At 39.2% G+C, this 22,476-nt stretch overlaps 1 protein-coding gene across 4 annotated transcripts; it reads right to left on the bottom strand.

Annotated features, from left to right (window-relative positions):
* Positions 1-11,389: 11,389 nt before the first annotated feature.
* CCDC14 (coiled-coil domain containing 14) lies at positions 11,390-21,892 on the bottom strand. 4 transcript variants are annotated; one of them, XM_074911210.1, is made up of 13 exons: positions 21,828-21,892; positions 21,096-21,151; positions 20,336-20,411; positions 19,622-19,694; positions 19,386-19,526; positions 18,076-18,312; positions 17,894-17,988; positions 16,342-16,900; positions 15,685-15,826; positions 15,056-15,135; positions 14,408-14,626; positions 14,189-14,321; positions 11,390-12,800 (listed from the first exon to the last, which is right to left on the bottom strand). In XM_074911210.1, the coding sequence occupies exons 1-13, from the start codon at positions 21,858-21,860 to the stop codon at positions 11,819-11,821; spliced, it is 2,826 nt and encodes a 941-aa protein (XP_074767311.1). In that variant the 5' UTR covers positions 21,861-21,892; the 3' UTR covers positions 11,390-11,818. The 4 variants fall into 4 exon arrangements, with proteins under 4 accessions (XP_074767311.1, XP_074767310.1, XP_074767312.1 ...); XM_074911209.1 differs by having other exon boundaries at positions 21,096-21,154; positions 21,828-21,869; XM_074911211.1 differs by having other exon boundaries at positions 14,408-14,623; positions 21,096-21,154; positions 21,828-21,869.
* Positions 21,893-22,476: the final 584 nt, after the last annotated feature.

Raw genomic sequence — 22,476 nt, 5'->3', positions numbered from 1 at the left:
AGGAGAAGCCTAAAAGTAGCAGAATATAAATTGTGATGACACCTAACTGTGAAGTTGTCCCTCAGGTGTTTTAATGACTCAACCATCCTGGAAATGGGAAGTTGCATGATCTAACCAGCCAGCCATCTGCTTCTGTTGATTGTGCAGAATGTTTTTTCCTCCTTTATCTATAAAATAAGTTTTCTCCCTATCTCATCTGATTCTCTCTCTTACTCTCTCTTAATTGTTTTTAGTCCCAACCTGTCTTTCACTGCAATTCCCTGTCCCTGTAATAACTTGGGCTTGAGCCCTCTCCTTGAGCAATGAGGGAAGAGATGGTATTCCTAGATATGTATATCTAATAAGATAGGCAGTACTGTCTTACTAGATACGTATATCGAGTAAGATAGGCAGCCCTATCTCACCTTGCAAACTTTAGATCATTTATTCATGCTTAAATGCCTTTTCACGTGATCAGAATGATATCAGGAGAGCTATAAAGCTTCAAAAGTCATATAACATAGAGTTTTTTACTGTATGTATGTCTTACAAAACTTACGGTCTTCACTTTGCTTTGAGCTCTTCAGGAAAATTGCATATCAAATGTAACGATGCAGGCAGCAGGTCCAGCATTAGACCTCAGTGGTGCAGGAGAAAGACCTTTCCCAGGGCAGCTCCAGCTCTACATGGGAATTTCTCCTGAGAGACCAGGACCATCACAGTCACCAACCTCCACCTTCTCCAGATGTCTAGGGCATATTTTAACCTTGTCTTTCACCAAAACATAAATTAGTTTAAAAGAAAATAAATAGGATGAAAGCATAATTTTCTACAAGTCCGTTTGGTACATCTCAGGTAAAAAATTGTTGACAGAGTTCCACTGTCAGACAAACCATACAATCACATGAGGAAAAAATGCTTATGAAAAATTCTGCTGAAAACTGGAGTTTAGCAAGAAGTTTAACAACAATTCCTTGCTCAGCCTAATTAGAAACTCCAAGGAACTCCCAGCACAAGTAATATAAAGTCACCAGGAGCTGTTCCTGAATGCTAACTCCCGGGACCCTAGAGCTATGTTGGCATTTGCCAGTCAGAACAGAATGTGGTGGAGTGGAAGTGTTTTGATTTACACCGGTCTCAACAAATAAAGACAAATAAACTTGGTGCTCTAGGCTTTATTTTATTTATTATTTTGTAAGGATGGTCAAATGGTTAGCACAAAGATAAAGGTATAGGCTCCAGAAATTGGTTGTTGTAGTTAAAGCTTGATCAAGTTTTCTTGACTTGTTTTACAGGTAAAAAATTTAACATTCTTTCAATTATTTTTTTTTGTATTTTTAAAGTCTTTGTTTAATCTCCAAAGTCTTTGCTTTGTTAAAGATATATACTGTAATGATAAATCTAGTGAAAAGCTGTATATAGTCTTACATTATATATAAAGCCTCTTTAAAGGTATAGTAATATATTTCAATGGCTTAGTTTAGAAATGTATAAGAGGAAACTCTTCATTTTGCTCTCACTGTTAAAATGTGTTTAGGTTTATATAGAGCTTATTTCTGTCATCAAGGTTAAGACATTGATTTGTGTTTGTCTTTACATAGCAACAGAATGACTGGCCAGGAAAACAAAGCTTTTCATCTTTAAAAACTCAGAATAAAATTCTCTATCTTATAGTAGTGATGCCACATTGTTGGGGTGATTTTTACAGTATTTCTTTAAAACTGTTTTTCTGTTACTAGACACAGGTTACAGCTAGTACATAACTGAAAATGGTAAGAAGGACCTTTTTTTTAATTAAAAAAAACCCGTGCCTCAGTTTTATATCTTTTTGGATTGTGCGTAGCTTTATTAATAAGTGTCAGTCCTCGATCTGACTGGAAGCAGATTCAGAAAGGCTGTGCAAAGGCAGCCCTTTAATGTTACAATAAATGACTGATTTGAGTATATTTCTTACTAGCAAACTGATTATTTTGTTCCAGAAGCAGCAGACACACAAACCTGCATTTATCACAAAGTCCCAAATCTTTGTCCGTTTGTGTTAACCTTTTCTGTATATAGGAAAGCTCTCTCCTGTAAGAAATGGATCAGGAGATGTCATCTTGGTACTGATCCCTTGGGAGAAATGATGATAAAAGAATAACACAGCAATTCTGAATTAACCAACACATAAGTACACACATAATGGTTGCACAGATTTCAGTGTGGTGATTATCACTGGTTGTGCTCTCTGTAGATAAAATATTTGCTGCCCTCTGCAAAGGAAGCTAAAGAATATGGAGTTAAATCTTTCTCCTTAACTGTTCTGGGATGACCCCTTAAGTCCTTTCGTGCCTGTGGAAAAAATAACTTTTCATTAAAATCTGGATACCCCTCTAGTAGTAGTCCTAACAGTCTCAATGGAAACCTTCAGTAAATATGTTGGGACTAAAGTATGAGAATATTGCAATTTATTATCAATTATAGATGGAGTAGAAAGAACATAATAACTGCAAACTTAGTTAAAGCATCCCTTCAGCTATTAGTTTCTCTATTAAATAGCGTATGCTCTGAATAATCTAAGAAATACAGGTCCTGATCCTAAAATTGAGATGCAGAGTGCCTTCACAGGCTTGGAGCCGAGATGCTTACACTGATGTCAAGCACACAAACTTTTATGAGCATTCTTTGGGGAACTTGGCTTGGAAGTAGAGTGTCCCTGGAAGTCAGAGCTGTGATTTATAATGAACTACCCACAGACATTCAGATGCCATTATGGTAAGAATTTGTTTCCTCCAGTGGGTAACCGAGGAAGACTCTTAACCCAGTAAAGGTTGCATTGCAAAGAAGATGGGAGCAGAACCATGTACAACATGATATTTGCAAGGAGAGAAGTACAGCAGGAAGGAAAGGGAGAGGCTTTAATATATAAGTATAAAGCCACAAACATTAGACCAAGAAATGGACAACTACTCCACAAAAAAATGCAGTCTTCTCAATGTTAATGGAACGATGTTTTCAGATTTGATCAACCCTAAGTGCAATAATGCACAGAAGGAATGCATTAATTGTAGTCTTGATTTAATTGTCAATATTTGCAAGAGGTGGATGGGAACAACAAGACTAGTTAATGTCCTCTTAAACTGTCGGAATTATTCCTTTAAAATCCTGCAAAACCACAAACATGAAATCTTTAATGACTAGGCATACTACACAGCCAGACTGTCTAGAGCATAGGCTGAGAATGATCAACTTTAAGCCTTGTGACCCAAGTAATAAATCTTCTTGCAAGCCTGTAAAGTAATCTTCAAAAGAAGAAGGGTTTTTTTTGCTAATTTTTGGAGTCCTGACTGATTTTTCAAGAAACCCAGGCACTGTAAATTACTTTCATTTCCAGTCCTCCCAGGTCTCTGTAAAATGAAAACTAGTCTTTCCGTACATTTAGGCTAGGTATGATCCTATTTAAAAGGTGAAGAAGCTGCTGCTCAGTTACTTCAGCAGAGGGGATCGAGCTGAAGAAGCCAAATGGGGGGAAATTTCGAGACTTTTAGAAGTGGTCTCTGGATTTTAGAAGCAAAATGTTTCTCATTGTGGCTTCTGTGGGATGAAATGACTGATGAAATAGTGTATTTGGAAGATGTGGCCAAATCCAAAGTAACCGCTTTCTGCAACATGGCTGCATGACAACAGCTTTTGTTGTAGCTGGGTAAAAGCAGTTTTTTAGAAATGTCCAGAGCTGTTTACAAAGGAAGAAAATTAAATCACTATCAGATAACTTTTAGAAACAGTCCCTTTTGTACTGTCATGGGCACAAAATGTAGATGTCATGCAAGATCATACTTGAAGACTCTTAAGCAAGAAGGGGCTAGTACTGCAAGCACAGGACTACGTCCTATCACTTTTGGAACCTTTGGTGCAAGTTTCTAAGGCGGCTGACAGAATAGATTTAAAAAACATCTCAGTAATTTAAAATATTAATGGTGAACATGTGTTGTAACTGCAGTTAATTAAACTCTGATAAAAGAATCTGCGTGTAAACAATTACACACTCCCTAGAATATTTCCTGAGTGGCACTAACAATAGCAGCTCTTCCGTACATGGCCTGAGACAGTCTGCATGAACAGTGTCTGAGGCTCCTCGGCGGGTTTGTGGTGATGATTCCTGCTCTTGTTTCCACAGCCAGCTGCTAGGAGAGAGGCTCTGCTGTAGTGAATGGGCTCTGAGCCTGGCTCTCAAAGCTGTGCTTTCTCCAGGGATGATCTTAACCCTTTTTTAAAGGATTAGGGCTGGGCTATGAGATGGCAGAGGCAACAGTGGAGTAAAGACAGTGGTGACATGTGGGGGAGTGTTTAGCGTGCCTTCACCAAACGCAGTGAATGAACGGGGCTGGGCTGTGACTCCTCAGTCCAGACGCACGCAGCTGACATCGCGGTTGACATTGCTGCCTACACCTGCAGAGGCAAGGTGGGTATTGGTGACTCCTTGAGGTGGGGCGTCTCAGAGGCTTCTTAACAGCATAGCAGTGGTTGCAGGACCCTGTTGAGGAACGCTCCTGGGAGGAACTAGGAAGCTTGAACAGGCAAATGCCTGTATTTGCTCAGTATATGTTACACTGAGCAAATTGGATCGACAATGAATAATCTTTTAAAAATAAAAATAGTAAGTGCTTTTGAAAGAACTCAGTTCAAAATCTGCTCTGAGCTTGTCATTCCCTAGTCAAGGCTGCTATGAAAGTAATCACTTAAACTCTAGCTTCATTACTTACAGGGAGGCTCCACCGCTCTCATACAGAGGTTTAAGAGCTGGACTAGGTGGCAACATTCCTGTGTGTTTGGTGTTACAGAGGGAAGGTGAAAATGAGTAGCCCTTGAATTTCAAGCTCTGGCCCAGGGGCCAGCGTGTGACATAAAAATGCCATGGTGGAGAATTCTTTGAACAGAAATGCAAATTTTGGTTGGAGACAATGCTAGTGCTGGAGAGAGCCCAACGTCGTGGTGAAGGGCTGCATGTCTGCAGATTGGGAGGGAGGGGGGATGAAGGTTGGGGGAATGTATGGGAACATCTGCACAGAGCAATAATTCTGTGTTGTCTGAAGTCTTGGGGGGCAGAGCAGAGTTCTTGGCCCTGCCTTGCTTGTGTTTTTTGGAAATGGGGTGCTGGGGCAAGGGTGATGTTGGGATGATCTTAGTTCTGAGACTAACTGTGAAGGAGATCTGGCATTCCCTAGGGGAATAAAGAGAACCTGAAACTGATGTTAAAGCTATTTATATTCTAGATTATGCCAAGAAAAATATTTTACACTTAGCTTAATATCATAATTGCAAGTCCAAAACCATCAGTGTTAGCTTCTAAATACAGAATAGAATCTGGGAGGAGACAGTAAGAAAATATATGTTTTGGCTGTATGATTGCAGCAGAGAAGTAGCCAGAATTCATCATGGGCTTGGACAAAACCAGTTTTAAAAGAAATAATACTTATAAGTAGTCTTTAGACATGCAAATGCTTGAAGGGCCTATAAACCACATAATATTAACTGTAGCACAGATGGCCACTACACTTTAATTAGTTTAAGCTGCTCTTTTTCCAGTCAGTAAAGCACCATTTTTACACTGTCTTTGGAGCAGTGTAAAAACTTAAGTAATGGATGTTTACATACGTGCAAAAATATTTTTCAGCATGTCATTGGTGGTGAACTTGCAATACTACTGGTGTCACTTCATGACTGGGGGTTGTTGTGTGGCTGTGCACTGGGACTAAAGACTTGTGTGTGCTCAAGGCAAATATTTATGAGTACAACTGGCGAACCTATGGGATAATATTCTCTCCACTCTGTCCCCTCATAAACAGAATACGTCTGCAAAAGCATTTGGTTTTCAGTTCAGCTTGGTGTTTGGTCTTCAACTAGCATGTGAAATCATTCACTGAAGATGCATTTAGGTATAACCACAGCATCTGTGTATATCTGAAGTTCACAGCTGACACATCTCATTTACATATGATGTAATTCCTGAAAGAAGATCACCGGGTAACTGTGGCACTTGTCTAGCATTGGAAGGGAAAGCAGTGCATGACCATGGGGACTAACTCACATCTGCACAAAGATAATCTGATGAATATTGCTCTCCTCACAGCTGCCCCATCATTTACTGGGAAGCCTTTGAGGACTCCTGGCAAGTGTAACAGGGGATGGCAAATAACTGAAGGTGTGGACTGCTTACAGAGAGGTACCTTTCCCTTGCTGACATTGCAGTAACAAATTAAAAGAACTGAATACACTTAAAAAGACTGTTAAAGATTGCAGAAACAGTCCATTTGCACAGATTAAGAGAAATCTGGAGCCTAAAAACTGAGAAAATTCTACCAAAAAGATTTCTCAGCTTATGCACTATATGTACCATATATGCACAAGTGTGCACCTTTAAAGAAAAAAAAGCAAGCATAAACTATTCTTATGCTGAAGAAAGACACGATCAAATATAACACTAATTGAAGGCAGAGGGAAAGGACAGGTTGTTCAGTTCAGGCTCCTGTCCAGTTACAGCTCCAATCATAAGAACAGTCACGGAAGTTACTGTTACTCTTGATTTCACCTTAAAGTAGATAGGCTAAAGTAAACGTGGCAATTAGACCTCATCTGCTACTTTTTTGACTCCCCTGTACCTAAGGCTCTGCAGGCAAAATCCATGACTCACTCATATAACTGAAGACTACTGAATATCCCTGAATCTGGCTGAAGGAAAATTGCCTCCAGGACTTGGTTGTGCAAAGAAATTACTGAAGGAATTCTCTGAATTTTGGGGAAGATAGACACTAATATCTAACAGCATTTGCATTAATCTTGATCAAGAACCACTCGAGATGGCCTGCCTGAGCTTAATCGGAAATGGGTCATTAACGAGGGTAGTCTGATCTACCTAGGATGGCTTAGAGCTAAATCTGTGTTTAGACTGAATTGTCTGTCATACCCATTTTAATACCTCAAAGTTGACTTGACAGTCCTTGTAGGTTCTGGTTCTGGGGTAGGTGTGCAGACCTGTCCTGGCTGGCCCATTCAAACTTGAATATTTCTCTGCCTTATTTGGGGAGATCACTGAAGTGACTTAACCTGTGATTTCTTTTTTTTTTCTCCTTAATCTGTTTCTCTGATCTCACCAGTCAGATTCTAACCAGGGAATTATTTCCTTCCCTTCTAAGGAAAAAATTCACCCTTGTTAAGGATGCCTGTGTACATCAATGTCTTAAGAAAGGTACTTGAGGTACCAGCAGCAATCACTGTTAGTTTGCAAAAATGCAAAAATGTAACATGAGCTATAAAACCTTCCTTCCATACAGAGCCGAATGATGTTGCTACTTGACCACAAGTGGTGTCCCAGGTAGCTTATTTACACACACAGATGCAGCACTGGCTTCACTTCAGCAAATAAGGCATCTTTGTTCCTTACGAAGTCTTTGATCAACTTGGGCACAGTAATAAGGCCACCATCCTTTGTGTTTGCTGGGAGCTATCACCATTCCCCGGTTCTTTGAATAAGGCAGTGGATTACAGACACTCAACATTCAAGAAGTCAGAGCAGGGAATTATGAGTTAAAAGCAGGTATCCTGGATTCTGGAGTATTGCCAAATCTTTTCCCTTTTCCATAAGGAAAGGAGTTCATAAAAGGGAAATGACTGTTAAGAGCTTGATGAAATGTGTTTTAAGAGTTCCTTTCCTTTCCACATCACTGGAAAGTGCAGATGTCAACTTCAAAGAATATGCTTTGTAAAAATGAAAACTCCTCTATCTTCTCTCTCTGGCTATAACAAAAATCTAGAGGAGGCTCCCTATCACTGAAGGTGCAGCTGCTGAGCTGTTCCTTGTAAGTTAAGCCTTGGAACAGGAGAAATGTTTCACAGCAGCTGTTACTGAACATAGAACAACTATTTCATGTTGAATATATAAATTTCAAATGTCCCTTATATATTTGGAGGCTTGATACAGCGATGGACGGAAGCTAAAACCAGCTTTGCTGGCCAAGCTGGAAAGTTCTGCTGAATACTTGTTCGGCTGTATGATCAGCTACCCGTGATGAAAACTCCTCAGCCCAACTAGTTGCACTGTTCTCAGCTTGGCATCATAAGGTTCAGTTGTAAATCTTTGTAAATCTTTGTAAATACTGAAAATCTGCTATATTTTATAACTACTTATAGTACAGTGGAAGAAAATCTTAAGCTGTTTTTTTCCATGACCACAGTAAAACAGCAGGTGTGGAAGAACAGGCCTTCAGACATGGGGGAGATGGTTCTTTCTTGAACTGTTTCTGGTATGTCACAGCTGTTCATGCTACTGTTAGCCTTGTTCATTCAAACATCACCTCCTGGCTACAGAAACTGAGGCACCACAGCTGCCTGTCCTTTGTCCAATCCTTTAGCTCTGAATGAGGTCCATGCTTTTGTGAGACTATCTACCCAAATTTAAATACTTCTATTTGATCCTTCGAAACAACAGCAAAATTTTATGTGCAACACAAAAATGACTTGCATAAATGACACTGCAGCCCAATTTATTACTGTATTCTCTCGCCTCTCATCTTTAGCTATCCTAAAATATCCTTAATAAAGCTGGAACAGAAATGGAGCTTGAATTCTGTTGCAAATACACCTTGACTCCTCTACCTATCATGCCTGTCCCTCGTTTTAGGGATGTGTCCAAAACCAGAAGTCAGATGAAGATTGTATTGCCCTTATTGGAGTGGTTGCCATCAGCACTGGCTTTACACAGGTAATTCTGTCCTGCTTCCAAAGTTACAGTTTTTAGCAAGTGTAACTGGGGCTGGTGGGGAAAAAAAAAAAGTGGTGTTGGAATCTAGCCAGGTAGCTCAATCAGTTGAATCATGCTGAAAAGTTCTTAGAAGTAGGGTGGAGAGGAATGTATCTCAGCCCATGAAAGACTTGCTATGTTCTTCAGAGACAAATTTGAGGGGTCAAAATGTGTGTTACAATGTGCAGATTGCAGATTCTAGGACTTCCTGTATTTTCTGTAGGGATTATTTACTATATACAATACATTAAAAGAATGAGTTTGTAAGAGATATAATTATTTGCCTTCTACTGAGTCTATCTGAACACTAGAGTTATGCTGACTTCCAGTCTCAATGCTCTCGAGTTGAACCCTGGAAGCCTTTCCCACCTTTTAAAGACTTACACATTCGATGTTGCTAGCTTTTGCTTCCACACCAGTGCACATTCATAATGCCCATATATGGGAAATTTTAGATTTCATTGAAAGTTGCTATAGCTCCAGTTGACATGTCTGAGTACAAAACAAAGAACTGTATTAAAGAAGACTCCTTCGCCCTGTTTCTTCTTCTTAGCTTCATCTCCTTCTAAGAGAAGGATACACAGCACTAACCCAAAAAGCTTTTCCAGTAGTCATCTTGTGCTTTGATAGAACTAACTTTGTAAGGATGAATCGGACACAAGTAAGATGGTGTAACACCTTCCCTCGCTGAGGTAAAAGTGAACATAAATGCTCTCAATGCAAGAAGAATTTTCTTGGGCATCTTGACACTACAGCTGCTTTATGCAGAGTGCAACTAGCTTTGGCCAGGACAAATAACCTTCTTTAAGTGGAGTAAGATATAGCTGCAAGAAGAAAACTGAATTAGTTTGTCTACTAAGGAATATTCTTTCAAATCTTTTCTCAGTCTTCTCATGAGTTTTAAAAACTAGAATTTATTGTAGCTTGTCTTTAATTCATGCCATAATCATCGTTTAAATCTTGCTTTGCTCCTATCCTGACTGCTTGTAAATATTTAATTAAAACCTGCCCACTTTGATATTATCAACCTTATTTTGAATCTCAGCATGAGTAGTGTGGAGAGTAATAAGAAATCCAGGCCAAGCCTTAAAAGCATTCTAAATCACTGAAGTCACTATTTAGTCTAACTTTCCTTTTTCGAAGCAGGAGTGCCAGTTGGCATCTTCTGTAGTACGTGTTGTCTTCATACCTTTTTATTGCTCAGTTACCAATAACTAAAATAATCACAAAACTGCTCCTCAGCACAATGTATGGATAGGGCCCTACCTATAAAATGTGTTCATTCAAGCAACTAACCATAGAAAAAATAAAATTCTTCAAAGTGGTAGAACTTGAGACTTTTGTCCTACATGGAAACATAAAAGAAAAGATCATCACCAGGAAGCACAGTAATGTTTTCTAGGAAAAAAAAAAAAAAGCACCACTGAAGAAAAAGCAGTCTTAAATTCAGGTCCTTATACTGCTGTTATCTTTCCTAAAAAACCATGAGTCATGAAAAGCAGTGTTCAAGTACTGCTAAGGGTGTAAGAGGAGCAGAATGGTAGCAATAACATCACCTTCCTATACCTGTCACTTAAAAACTTGCAAGACACATATTCTTGACACTGAGATCTGGAAAGCCCTGTCAAGGAGAACAACAGATTGGAATCTTTCCTCCCTGCACTCCCATTCCTGTGAGAGCCAATTTGGGTGGCTCAGTCCAGACTCTGTATTTATGCCCAGTAGATGTTTGACACCGCAACAACTGTGGAATTTCCATGACTTCCTCACCCTGTATATTCTCGTGCTTGGCTAACTGTACTGGTTTGCCAGCTTTCACTGATGCCTAATTTGTCTCCTTTGTGTCAGCTGAAGCCTGTTCCTGCTTCTGTTTCTCAGCATCAGTCTGTTCTGTGTTTATTCACTGGTCTTATATTCTCTTTTAGATAAAATCAAACATTTGTAAAAGCTATGAACTAAAACAGAACTGTAGAAAAGAACATAAATTTGATGGTTCTTTTCTTGTCCTCATCTGGACTCTCCACTTATTCTTTCAAATACAATGCTCAAAACTGAAAATTGAGAATTGAGAAAGAAGGATTACTCCATGTATTTTATAGGTTCTACTATACACTGCAAATCCCGTAGGATGGCTGCGTGGTTTTTTGGAACAGCATGATCCTGACTTAACAGTTGTAACTCTCAACATTCTTGCAGAGCTGCTCTTCAGCTAGCTCTTCTCTGGCCTCTACCTGTGGAACCTCTTGCCCATGTATTGTACCTTGCAATTGTTCTTTGGGGAAGAAAAATCATGAGTAAACAAGGAAGTTTAATTTAGCCTTCTGCACCTAAGTTCCTCTTCAAGAAAAACAACAAAACAACCCGAAGAGACCTACCTAGTCAAGGCAGAACACTTTTTATGTTCAACACAGCTCCACTTTCACCAGTTAAACTCCCAGTTCTTGATTAAACCCCATTTGGATTACGCAGCAATGCACCTGAATAAGAAGTCCTGGTCACCTCTTTCTTTAACCTTGACACTACTGTTTCCACACCTTCATGGTGAACCAGAACAAGGAGATAAGTTCCTTGAAACACATGATAACAACCAAGGAAAATAACTATGCATCCAATTTTATAACAGTCAAATTATAATGAAATAAAAATTTTTCTTTATTACATCTGTAACAGACTTCAAATGCATCTCTCTGCTGCTCTTACTACTTTGAAAAAGCACACAAGTGTACTTTACCATTTAGCAGAAAAACTGTATTGCCAACAGCACACTGGTTTCTTAAACAGTTACCAAGTGCTGTTCTAAAAATTAATGTTGCCATTGAAGAGTATAAACCTAAGTCATAATTAAAAAAAAGGCATTTATACCAGTTATTTCAACTTGTACACATCAAGAGAAGCAGCACCCAGCTTAACAAAGAACAAATCCCATCCATAATTTAAACAGCTAAGAACAAGTAATTTCATACCAAAACCACACAAATATTTGTATCAGTACCATCCTTACTAATACACTTCAGAAAACCCTAAATAATCCAAACAAGTGCACCCTGTTTTGTTTCCTCATACTTATTGTTTCATAATGCTATTTTGCAGAGTTCTTTGTAACTTAGCTATGTTGGCATCCAAGGCTGCTAAGCTATTCTTAAAGTCCTCTTCATCTCGAGAAGTAAATGTTGAGAAAGAGGATGCACTCCACTCAGACTTCCCTGATAGATCATCAAATGAAATGGAACTAAAATCAGCTATTTCACTGCCTTTTTTCTGAGAAATCTCTTTTGGAAATGGCATCACTACACGAGGATATGTACTGGGCTGAGCTTGGTCTGGTTTATCTATGAAGTCTTTTGCAGCTGCACTTGGAGTGCCTTTTGGACTCCTTTGGACTCTGTCTCCTGGCTTCACTTTATCCCCTGTAACTTCATGCACTTTTTCCATAGTCTTTTTCACATTGTACCCAGCACTTAATTTATCCAGAATAGTTGGATCCTTTGATACCTGACATCCATTCTGCTGCACAGAGTTTGAGAGCTCACAGTGGTAGTCAAGCATCTTACAAACTCCTCCTCTTTGGGGTAGCACACCAGTTCTTTCAGAGGTTGGCTGCTGTTTTTTAGATGCATTGCCAGTCAGTGGAATATAAACAGTCTCATCCAACTTGTTTTGGTCATCTAGTAAAGTGTCAGAATCACTAACTGTTTCTGCATCTTCCTTCAGTGACGTTAGCAGTATTCTGGGAGCTGATGTTCCTTCTCCTGAAGATGTACTGTTTATTTTACTTCCTTCACCAGCAAACTTTTCATAGGCTATACTTTGTATTTCTAATTCTTCACTTTTATCTGAGAATTGAAGTTCTGTATCTGTCAAAATATGATCCATTTCTAATTTTTCAAGGTAAGTCATCACTGAGGTACCTCCAGGAAATGGATCAGATTGCATGTGCTTTTCGTGGTCTTCCAAAAGAGACTTCGAGAGACCATTTTCAGGTTTGGGTCTGATGTTGTCTACTGTGAGGTCAGACAGGAGCTTGGCCATACTGCCCTGCAAGGTTCTGTTAAGATAAAATCTGATTAATTGATCTTAAAACAGTCACAAAAAAGTAATTTTTAAAACTTTTACATAACACCAAAACATTAGATTTATCAGACTGCAGCAAAGTTACAATTCTCTCACTACATGTTGTCATAAACCAGTATAAATGTGAACCAATTCCGAGTTTCTTGAATTTCTTTCTTCAGCTCAGCTCAATGTGCCTATAAAGTAACTAAAATAACAGCCTAATGAAGTTCTTGAGATTATTCCCGATTCACCTGCTTTGAGTACTAAAAAACTAAATAAATTGATGTCAAGAAACCATTTTAAAGCTTATAGAAAGTTACCAAAATCAGCGAGAATTCTTTCTGAATTATTCTTCCCATTGCATCTAAATAAAACATATAGTAAAATAAATATTTATTGTCATTTTCTGCTTAGTACATCAAAAGAAATTAACACTTAAATGTTTACAATTAAATGTGGCATATACATATGTAGTAAAACATCACTATACTACCATCTGGTGGTCAGTACAGTATTCATAGGAGTGTGTAATACATCTAAACTACTAGAGAATCTGAAGCATTGATTAAAAATATTCTGACATTGCAATCACTATCCACTATAAACAAGACAGACAAGAGCTTAACTTCCTGTTCACATCATGTCCAAACAAATTTTATGTACACACTACTTTGCACGTGTAAAAAGCCATTTAAGTCTCCCAGATGGCCACTATATTCATCATAAAATATATGATACTCAACCTATTTCATTAAAGACCACAATGAAATAAATTCCCAGTAACAGTTCTAAAAAACTGTGAATAACACCACCTTCATTCAGTGATTCGAGACTCCCACCTTTAACCATAATTAATATCTGAATATAATCTACTTTAAATGGGTGTACAATTAAAGAAAGGGCTGCTCATTCCCACAGGAAGAGCTTGCTGTGGGTTTTGAAGACAGATCTTTTTGGGAGCTCTTCTCAAAACAGAACAATTTGTGAACCAGGGTAAAGAAAGAAAGAAAAAAATAATCCCTTATTAATTCAGATTAAGAGTTCGTTTCCAAATTCTACAGCTTCAAGGGAAGTATCAGTAGGTTTTCAGGTCAATGCACTCTGCATGGAGATCCTTATCTGCAGGGCTGCTGTTAAGAGTTAAAACTCTGCACAAGTTACGGCAGATAGCAGTTTAACAAGAGAACTTAAATCATGAAGCACAACAACTGTTTTAACAAAATTACAGCACCATTGTAGCAAAAGTAACTACAAAGAGAAGTTTTAGCCTATGTGACCTCCTACCACCAAATTACTAAGATTACAATAATCCAAACTATGCAAAAAAAGAAAAAAAAAAGGCGATGTCAAGAGGTAAAGAAATAGCTTAGTCAATTGTACCTGGTTAGTTCACGCAGTCTGTTAACTTCTGCATCACGCTGACGTAACGTTATGCTCAATATCTTATTTTCTTTCTCTGAAGCTTCCAGTTTAAACTGAAGACTCTTCACATTTGCTAATGCCTCTTCAACTTCTAAAATGCCAAGAAGAATTTAGCTATTTATTTCTTTTAAGTTTTAAAACATTAAATGAAGAATTAAACAAATTCAAAACACATACCGATCTTGAGCTTGGTGGAATGAATATCATAATGCTGTTTGTTTTCAAGCAATTCTTGTTCTTTATCTTGAATATCTTTTGCAAGATGTTTATTTTCTCCTTTCTGACTTTCAATTACTTTAAGTAGTTCTTCATTTTTAGCCTGCAGTGACTCAAGGCCTTTCAGTGATTCTTTCAAATGACTCTGGAGCATCATATTCAAAGACTGCAAAGAAACTACTACCAAAAGTAAAACATAAAAAAAGTGTTTTGTGTGATACAGTTTGAATTTCTAAATCAAACTAAGTTTTTAAATAATCCTGGTAATATGAACTTTGCTTACAGATAGAAGAGTGGGTTTTTTGAGGCAGCAAGATAAAACTCAAACTTTCTTCTTAATTATCTAATATGTCATCCTCATTTTAAGAGGCACACAAAGAAAAAAAAAAAAATCTGTTCAGCAGCTGAGCCTGAGTCTCACTATGTGGAGTCCAAACAAGCACAACAATCCATGCAAATGCAGCTGCATGATTAGACCCACAACTCTTAGTTTAACTGCCACTAAAGGGCACGATAAATACTGCTATTTTAAATTTATATATCTGTATCTATTTAAATAAAGCTTTAACAAAAATGCCTAACAGGCATCATTCTCTATTAGTACTTTACTTTCATAGCTGCAGCTCTGTCCAGATGTCTTCTCACTTCTTTCTCGTTCTCCAAGTTGCTGGTTTAATATTCTTAGTCTTCTAAATATGAATTGTAAAAAACCACAAATTCAGAAACTTCAGAATATGTTCAAAACCACTGCATTTTAAATTAGTTTGGTAAGAAGTTGCTACTGCGAATTGTCACAGAAGTTTCAGAAACATAAAAAAGTTTTAATAATGCATTTTTCTTACATTCCTATATTTCAACACAAAATATCTTTCCCTCTGTTCTGAAGAGCTACCCAGTTATGTATCTGAGAGCTTCCCTGAAATGACAGACATTTTTGCATTTGAGAATATTCTACAAAAAGAATATAAGCAGGCTAACTATCTCGATACTGCAGGTTTCAGAGAGAACAATATATTGATCCCACCTAGGCAAAGGCCCAATCATGATCCTAACTAAAACATCAGTATTAACCGAGGTCTTGCTATGTGTTAATTATTTACACTATTTAGCCTTACCAACACACTAATATATAAATACTGCGCAGACAAGAATGAAAGGGCTGTACACCGTAACAATGATAAAACATGCAGTTTAAAGACAGACCAGTTAATGATGCTTTAGGTGCATCTGTTACTAACCTACGCAGCTGGGCATTTTCACTTCTGAGAGGCTGTAAAGCCAGTGTTATTTCAGCTTGTATATTCGTACTTCCCACTACAGCTGGGAACAATGATATGCAGTCTTCTATTTCACTCATCAACCTTAACATTTCTGAATCATCTGCAAGAGATGAGGGGAAAAAAGACCGCATAAACATATAAACCTGTAATATGACAGTAATATTTTATATGCAATTAAGAATCTATAAAGTGATATAATAGTATCTGCTTTTTTTCAAAAAAACCCCTCAGCTTTATTTTAACTATATTTATTTAAAATTTTTAAGCTTGACTATGAAATCTCTGCTTTAGGTTCTTGATAAATCATAACCCACCATCTCTCTGACCAGCCTTGGTGGGATTGTTGTTTCAATGTCTACACTGCTCCCTTTCTCAGGGGAAAACAAATGAGAACAATCTTTACCCTAGCTGTCATGATAACATTAAAATACTCCAAAAAAATAATTTAATACTTATCCAATGAAACATGAAGCTATTACAGTTGTAGGAAAACACTCTATGGTGTCACATATAATCTGAGACATACAACTTCCAGAAACTTAAGTGCTCACTCATTTAACACAGCTCTTGTTATTTGTATGTAATCACTCTACTGCAGGATGAAAATGTCCTCACCTTGATCTGTTATCAGTGCTCTGAGCTCTCCTAGAAGATATTTTACAGTCTTAACTTTATGGGCTGTTTCATCTGCACTTTCTTTTCTACATTTTAGAACTTTCTTCACAAAACTTGTCTTACAGCTTGTATCTCTCACTGGGGCTATGTCAAGTACCTTCAATTCGTCTTCTTCACTGACCCTGTCCTCACTGTGTTCTTCAGAACTATCCCCCTCGTTACTTGAAACATTATGATTTGCTGGAAAATTATGATGGCACTTCTGTTCAGTCCTGCCATTCATCATTTCATGTGATTGTAACAGGGCCAGGTGAGCTTGTACACATCTTATCAGATCTGCTTCTTTTATCTGTTGCTCATGGTTTGGGGTCATCTCTCTGCCAGATGATGGGATGAATGTAGGCAGTGCAGAGCTATTTGATGCACCTGATGCTACACTAGGAAGAGCAGTGGCAGACTGTATTTGCACAGCAGTAGCAGGCGCAGCAGAAGCTACCGGGCACACCACAGGTGCTCCCAACTCTGGCACACATTCATTCCCCCTCTCTACAGGAACATCCTGCATAAAGAATATTCATATTAAACAAAACATTAACATGATTTTTTTTTTTTAAATAAAAAAACCCCCAACAACCCACCTTGATGTAGTCTTGATTATTCTTTGCAAATTATACATGCAACTACAGCTCACTAATTGCATAATCTTCCAGTATATTAAGGAGTAATTAAATGTAAATTTGGTTTAGATCACCTTTATCTTAAATGTTATGGGCAACATTTTCAGTTGTTCTGTAAAGAAAAAAACCTCAGCAGTGTTTTGGTTTTGTTTTTTTTGCTTTATGAGCACTCATTTCTTGAATCAAACCAGAACAGGGAAGAACAAAATTAAAAAGACAACACTATTTCCTTTCAATATTTTAAGGAGATGAATTTCTTAAAAGTCAGGGACAGCACTAGCTATACATGGACTGCCTGCAGATGGAAGGTAAGTCTGCAGTCTTACAGTTTCAAGGTGCAAGCCCTTTACTACATTTCCCAAGGTGGCCGTTGGTACTCTCCATTAGTTCTATTCTATACCCTGAAATACACAAGTATTTTAAAATGTGGCTCTAATATAATACACAGTGTCTGAAGAAATTATCGACTTGATCACTGGCAGGGGAAAGCTACACATGAGATATTTCTTTTATCAGGAGTTGGTTAATGATCCTTATGAGCATTACTGTGAATGTAACAATTAACAGTAATGAATTATTTCCTGCACCTTCCATGTTTGCTGTCCATTACAAAATTCCCAATGTGGAAACAAGCAGCCAGTTGAAATGCCTTCTAATTTCATTTTTTGGCATGTATATAAAATGTATTTTAAATAGTAGTATTTACTTTCATTATTTATTCTGTTCATCACTGTAGGTTGAAATATGCTTTGTTTTTCTTTAAGGAAAACTATTACATAAACCCAAGAAAACCCACATGCTTAAGCAAATGTATAAATAAATAGACAGTGCTAATTTAAAATGTTTATTAATAGTCAGATCAAATTTTTACTTACTGACTGAGTAGATAAGGGATTAGCTGAATACTGCAGGGACAGAGCTGCTATGGAGGTAGGTAATCGATAATTACAAGCTGTAACATTTTGACACCCTAAAAGAAAACACTTATAGATCAGGGCAATCTGGGACAAAACTCATACAGCAAAAAAGCAGGCTGTAAATTAATTGTTCCACTAACCGTGATCTGATGTAGGAAAAGGAGTTGCAGTAGGAATTTCATTACTGTTCTGTGGTGGTTGGCCAGTTATGAGAGACATCTGAGTCTGCACATGTTCGCACAGTTTCTGATGCATCACAGGAGAGTGTTGACTGCAAGACACATGAATTGGTTGAACCATCTGATTCTGTGCTGAACTGAGTTCTTTCTCACTAGAAGGTGTGGCAGACGAGGCAAGTTTTCTGTTTGATATTGGCACTACAGAGAAAGAACAAAAAAAACAGCTGAAGTTGTCTGTCTTCTCAATCTACAAAAGCTCACTGTGTTGTCAGGCAGACAGACTCTGGCAGGTTTCTTTGAAAAAGAAAACCAAAAGAACCTACAGCCTAAAATTCTAGTCAGATTTTTACTCACAGCAAATTATGCCATTATTTTTCCTTCAGACAGAGCAACCTAACCCAGCTGGACAGACAGCTGTCCCTGAAGGAAGCACAGAGATTTAATCCTACAGAAGGCCAGTTCTAAAATGCAATTCTTAAAATCTCTGCTTAGCTGCTTCCTAAGCTTTTAAACCATTTGGAATAACCAATACCAAAGCACTCTCCAAACAATTTTCTTATGTTGGGTATAATTAAGATGCCATATTTTTACAGTGCTGGAAAGATATCAGCTATGTGCTCACCTTCTACAATTCACAGAAGAGGCGTTCTGCTCCACACCTAGTCTACAGGCTACCCGTCTACTGGATTAGAAATCACACAAAATAATGGGGTGGAGAGACAGAGAAACGCTAATAAAAATACTTCAACTGAAAGCAGCTCAGCCTACAGCACTCCATCTACCTTTCCATTCAAGTGTTCTGGCCACTAAACCATTTGAGTTCTTATGATTTATTGCAACAATTTCTTGCTTCCAGAAACTGATCTTTGAGATCTGATCCTGGCTAGACATCTAACTCCAGGACAGTTTATAGCTGCGTATCCCAAACATGGACCAGGCATTGTAATGGTTCACTCTCCAAGAGAAATGGGGCATGGGTATTACCATTCTGCTCCATACTACCTATCAGCTAAACCTGACAATGTTGGTATTTGTAAATGCACTCAACCTTCTTGTACATGAAGCTCAAACATTTGTGAATTTTAGTAACTGTTTAATAAACATTTGCGTTTTCTAAAAGGCAATGAGTAATGTCTATATCCTTTTGTGGATCTAGCCCTGGATCAACCTGTAACAAATGACAACAATTATTTGAGGCCTTGTTATATCTCTAAGTTGAGGAGTCTCTCAATGTTGTTTGAGAAAAAGCAAGCCCAAGAAAGTCTGCTTACCAATTTCTTTTCGGATGTGGGCATGAGTAGTATTTTTTTTAAATCCTTTCTTCTTTGAAATATTTCCTTTGGTTAGCAAGGGCTTGGAATTAATTTTAACTGAAGTTGTTTTCCCAGGTTGTTTATGGATAGTCTCCCTCCCTAGTATTAGTGAAAAGAAAAATTAGTCAACAAAACCAAATCAAAACAGTCTTACAAAGATTAAAAACATAATTTAAATTTTCAATAGATACAACCTGCAGCCTCATTTTGTAAAATATTCTTCAGTAAAGCTGCACAACGGTCAAGTCCATTATGAATAGCATCAACCTGGACAAAGAATACTGCAGTCAGAAAATGAGTATCACTGTTCTCTTTCAGCAAGCCAAGACACTGTTTTAGAAGTGACTGTTCCCCACTCTGTCACTTGAAGAAGAACAACTGATAACCAGCAAAAACATGTCTTGTTCCATGCATTACTTTGCAATTATATGAAAGTTTGGAAACACACACATCTTGAAAAAAACCTCAATTGTCTTCTTGCACATGTATCCATTGATGGATTTTGTTTTGGTAATTGCATATGTGTGGGTTTTATTCTTATTTCCCTTTCTGTTTTGGAGATAACTGACTCAGCACTACACAGAAAAAAGAACTGCAGCACTGATTACACTTTTTTTTGGAACAAAATCTACTTCTGCCAGGGCCAGCTCTAGTCCAGAAACAGCCTATCTGTGTTCGTAGAATATATCATTAATAAGATTTGTCAGAACCAAATTCACTGCACACAAAGTCAGCTTGTATGTACCAGCAAAATGCAGTAGACACTATTGCTAGTTTCGCAGGAGCTATTTCTAGTCCAGATGCAGTATTACCTAAATTAAACTGGGTTTCTTCCATCATTCAAAGTATTCCAGTTTTCCTTCTCTTTTGATAACAGAGATGACTGTATGAAAAAGTTATTTGATTACCTGATCCTCAGAGTCAGTGGAATAAAGAGAGTATCCAGACTCCACATCAGAATGGCATCCTTTTCTTAATCCAAACCTGAAAAAGTCAAATTCACTGTTTATACTAGCTCCTTAATATGCAGCAAAGTATAAAATTCCATTTTATTCAATAATAGCAAACTTAAATTAATTTTATCAAGAAACAAACTACCCTTCTCTGCTGAAAACTGCACTGCTGCAACAAACATGTTTAGCAGATATTAACAGCTTATGTCAAAGAATTCAGTCTTTACTCAACAGTCTTATGTAAGGCTAGTAACTACAAATCCAACCTTCTATAAATAAAATTTCTTTTCTTTCCAGAAGGGGTTGTTAGGCATTGGAATGGGCTGCCCAGGGAGGTGGTGGAGTCCCCATCCCTGGAGGGGTTTAAGAGTAGGGTCAACATAGCACTGAGGGATATGGTGGAGCTGAGAACTGTTAATGTTGGGTTGATGGTTGGACTGGATGATCTTCAAGGTCTTTTCCAACCTAGACGATTCTGTGATTCTGTGAAAACATGTAGAGTCAATCCTGTATTATCTACAGGCAAAATTTCTATGGAGTTTGTGTCTGTATACGCATGGGTTGCTTAGAATCTGGCTGTATTGCCTTTCAGCTAAAAACGTTTTCCGATATATACAAAGAATTCTGGGCTACTTGTGAGGTATGACAAGTATAAGGTTCCCAAATGCTCACGTGTACACTCACTCTTAGGTAGTATGAATGATTAAGGTCTTACTGTTTTCTTCCATTTGTTAATTTAGATGCTCCTGTTAGCCTTCCAGAAGACAGTGCCTGCTGATTACAGAAATACACTTTGATTTTCATTAAGTACTTTCACAACATAATTAAACATTACCATTGCCCACTAATTCCAAGAACTTCTGCTGAGGCAGATCAGGTAAAGGTAATTTACAGCTCTCAGAAGAGGAGGGGGCTCACCGCTACCATTAGGGACTGAATCTGGTACTTTTAATTTCACAAAACGTGCCTGTACAGCATGAGGCTTCATTAATTTCCGCAGCATTCTACAGATACAGTAAATCACTTAATGACACGGCCAAGGGCTGACATACAAACATACGTTCCAGACTGAAAGCAAGCTCTATAAATACACACCTGAACCTTGGGGATTTTAAGAATAAACTACAGTCGCTGCTCAAACTACAGATACACCAAGATGGAAGAGCCCTGAAGGGAAAGCTCGCTGCGGTGCCCCTCACCGACACACTTAAAGCCGCTGAGCCCTGAGGAAGCGCTGCTGGGCTCAGCCCAGGAAAGCAAAGGCGCCCAGTGCCGGAAGGCCCGACCCCATCAGGAATCGCTACGCCGATCGCCCAGCTCCGTACTCGGCGGGGACACCCCGTCACCCCTCCCCGCGCAAATCAGGGCTCTAACGAGGCGCCTAAGGAGAGGGCTGAGACCCGACTGCAGACAAAGAGGCTCCCGCCGCGCCCCCGCCCGCACGCACCTTGCCGGACCGCGCGGCCCCCGGCCTCGCCATGGCCCCACACCCGGCCGACGAGGGGGCGGGGCCACCCGCCCTCCCGCTCTGCCCCCTCCCGCGGGGCGCGCGCCCCCGCGCCAGCCAATCCGAAGCCTACTTGGCTGACGGACGGGATGGCCGTCACGGAGGGGCGGGGCTAACTCCCCCTGTCCCGCCCCGCCTGGCGGCTCCTCGCGGCGCGCGGGCGGCAGCGGGCGCGGGAAGGGGAAGGAGCTGCGTTACGGAGCGCGGTCGGCGATTGGCGGAGGGTGGGAGCCGAGAAGCCAATCGGAGGAGAGAAGGCGAATAGGCGGGGCTAAGGAGCAGTGGGTCCGAGAGCGGCGCTGGGGGCGGTTCTTCCCGCCGGGGCTCGGCTCTGAGCGGCTCTGGCACATGCCTCTGGCCTTAATACACTGAAAATCACCTCACGTAGTTGGGTCTTGCCGTCCCAGTGCTGTCTGATCCCTTAGGGGTGCTTTGAGAGCAGCAGGCCCTGTGGGGCAGGGGCTCCCTGCAGTCGGACGAGGAAGAAGGGGCCTTGCAGGTGTGTGCCCCTCCCCGAGGGAAAACTCAGACATCTCTCTGGGACACTGCTCATAAAACTGCCTCAGGGCTTCTGTGCAGTCGTGTCCTG

Source organism: Athene noctua, chromosome 7 (assembly GCF_965140245.1).
Source record: "Athene noctua chromosome 7, bAthNoc1.hap1.1, whole genome shotgun sequence".
Classification (NCBI taxonomy): Eukaryota; Metazoa; Chordata; class Aves; order Strigiformes; family Strigidae; genus Athene; species Athene noctua.
The sequence above is the reverse complement of the archived record's forward strand: the minus strand, read 5'-3'. Positions and strand labels throughout refer to the sequence as shown.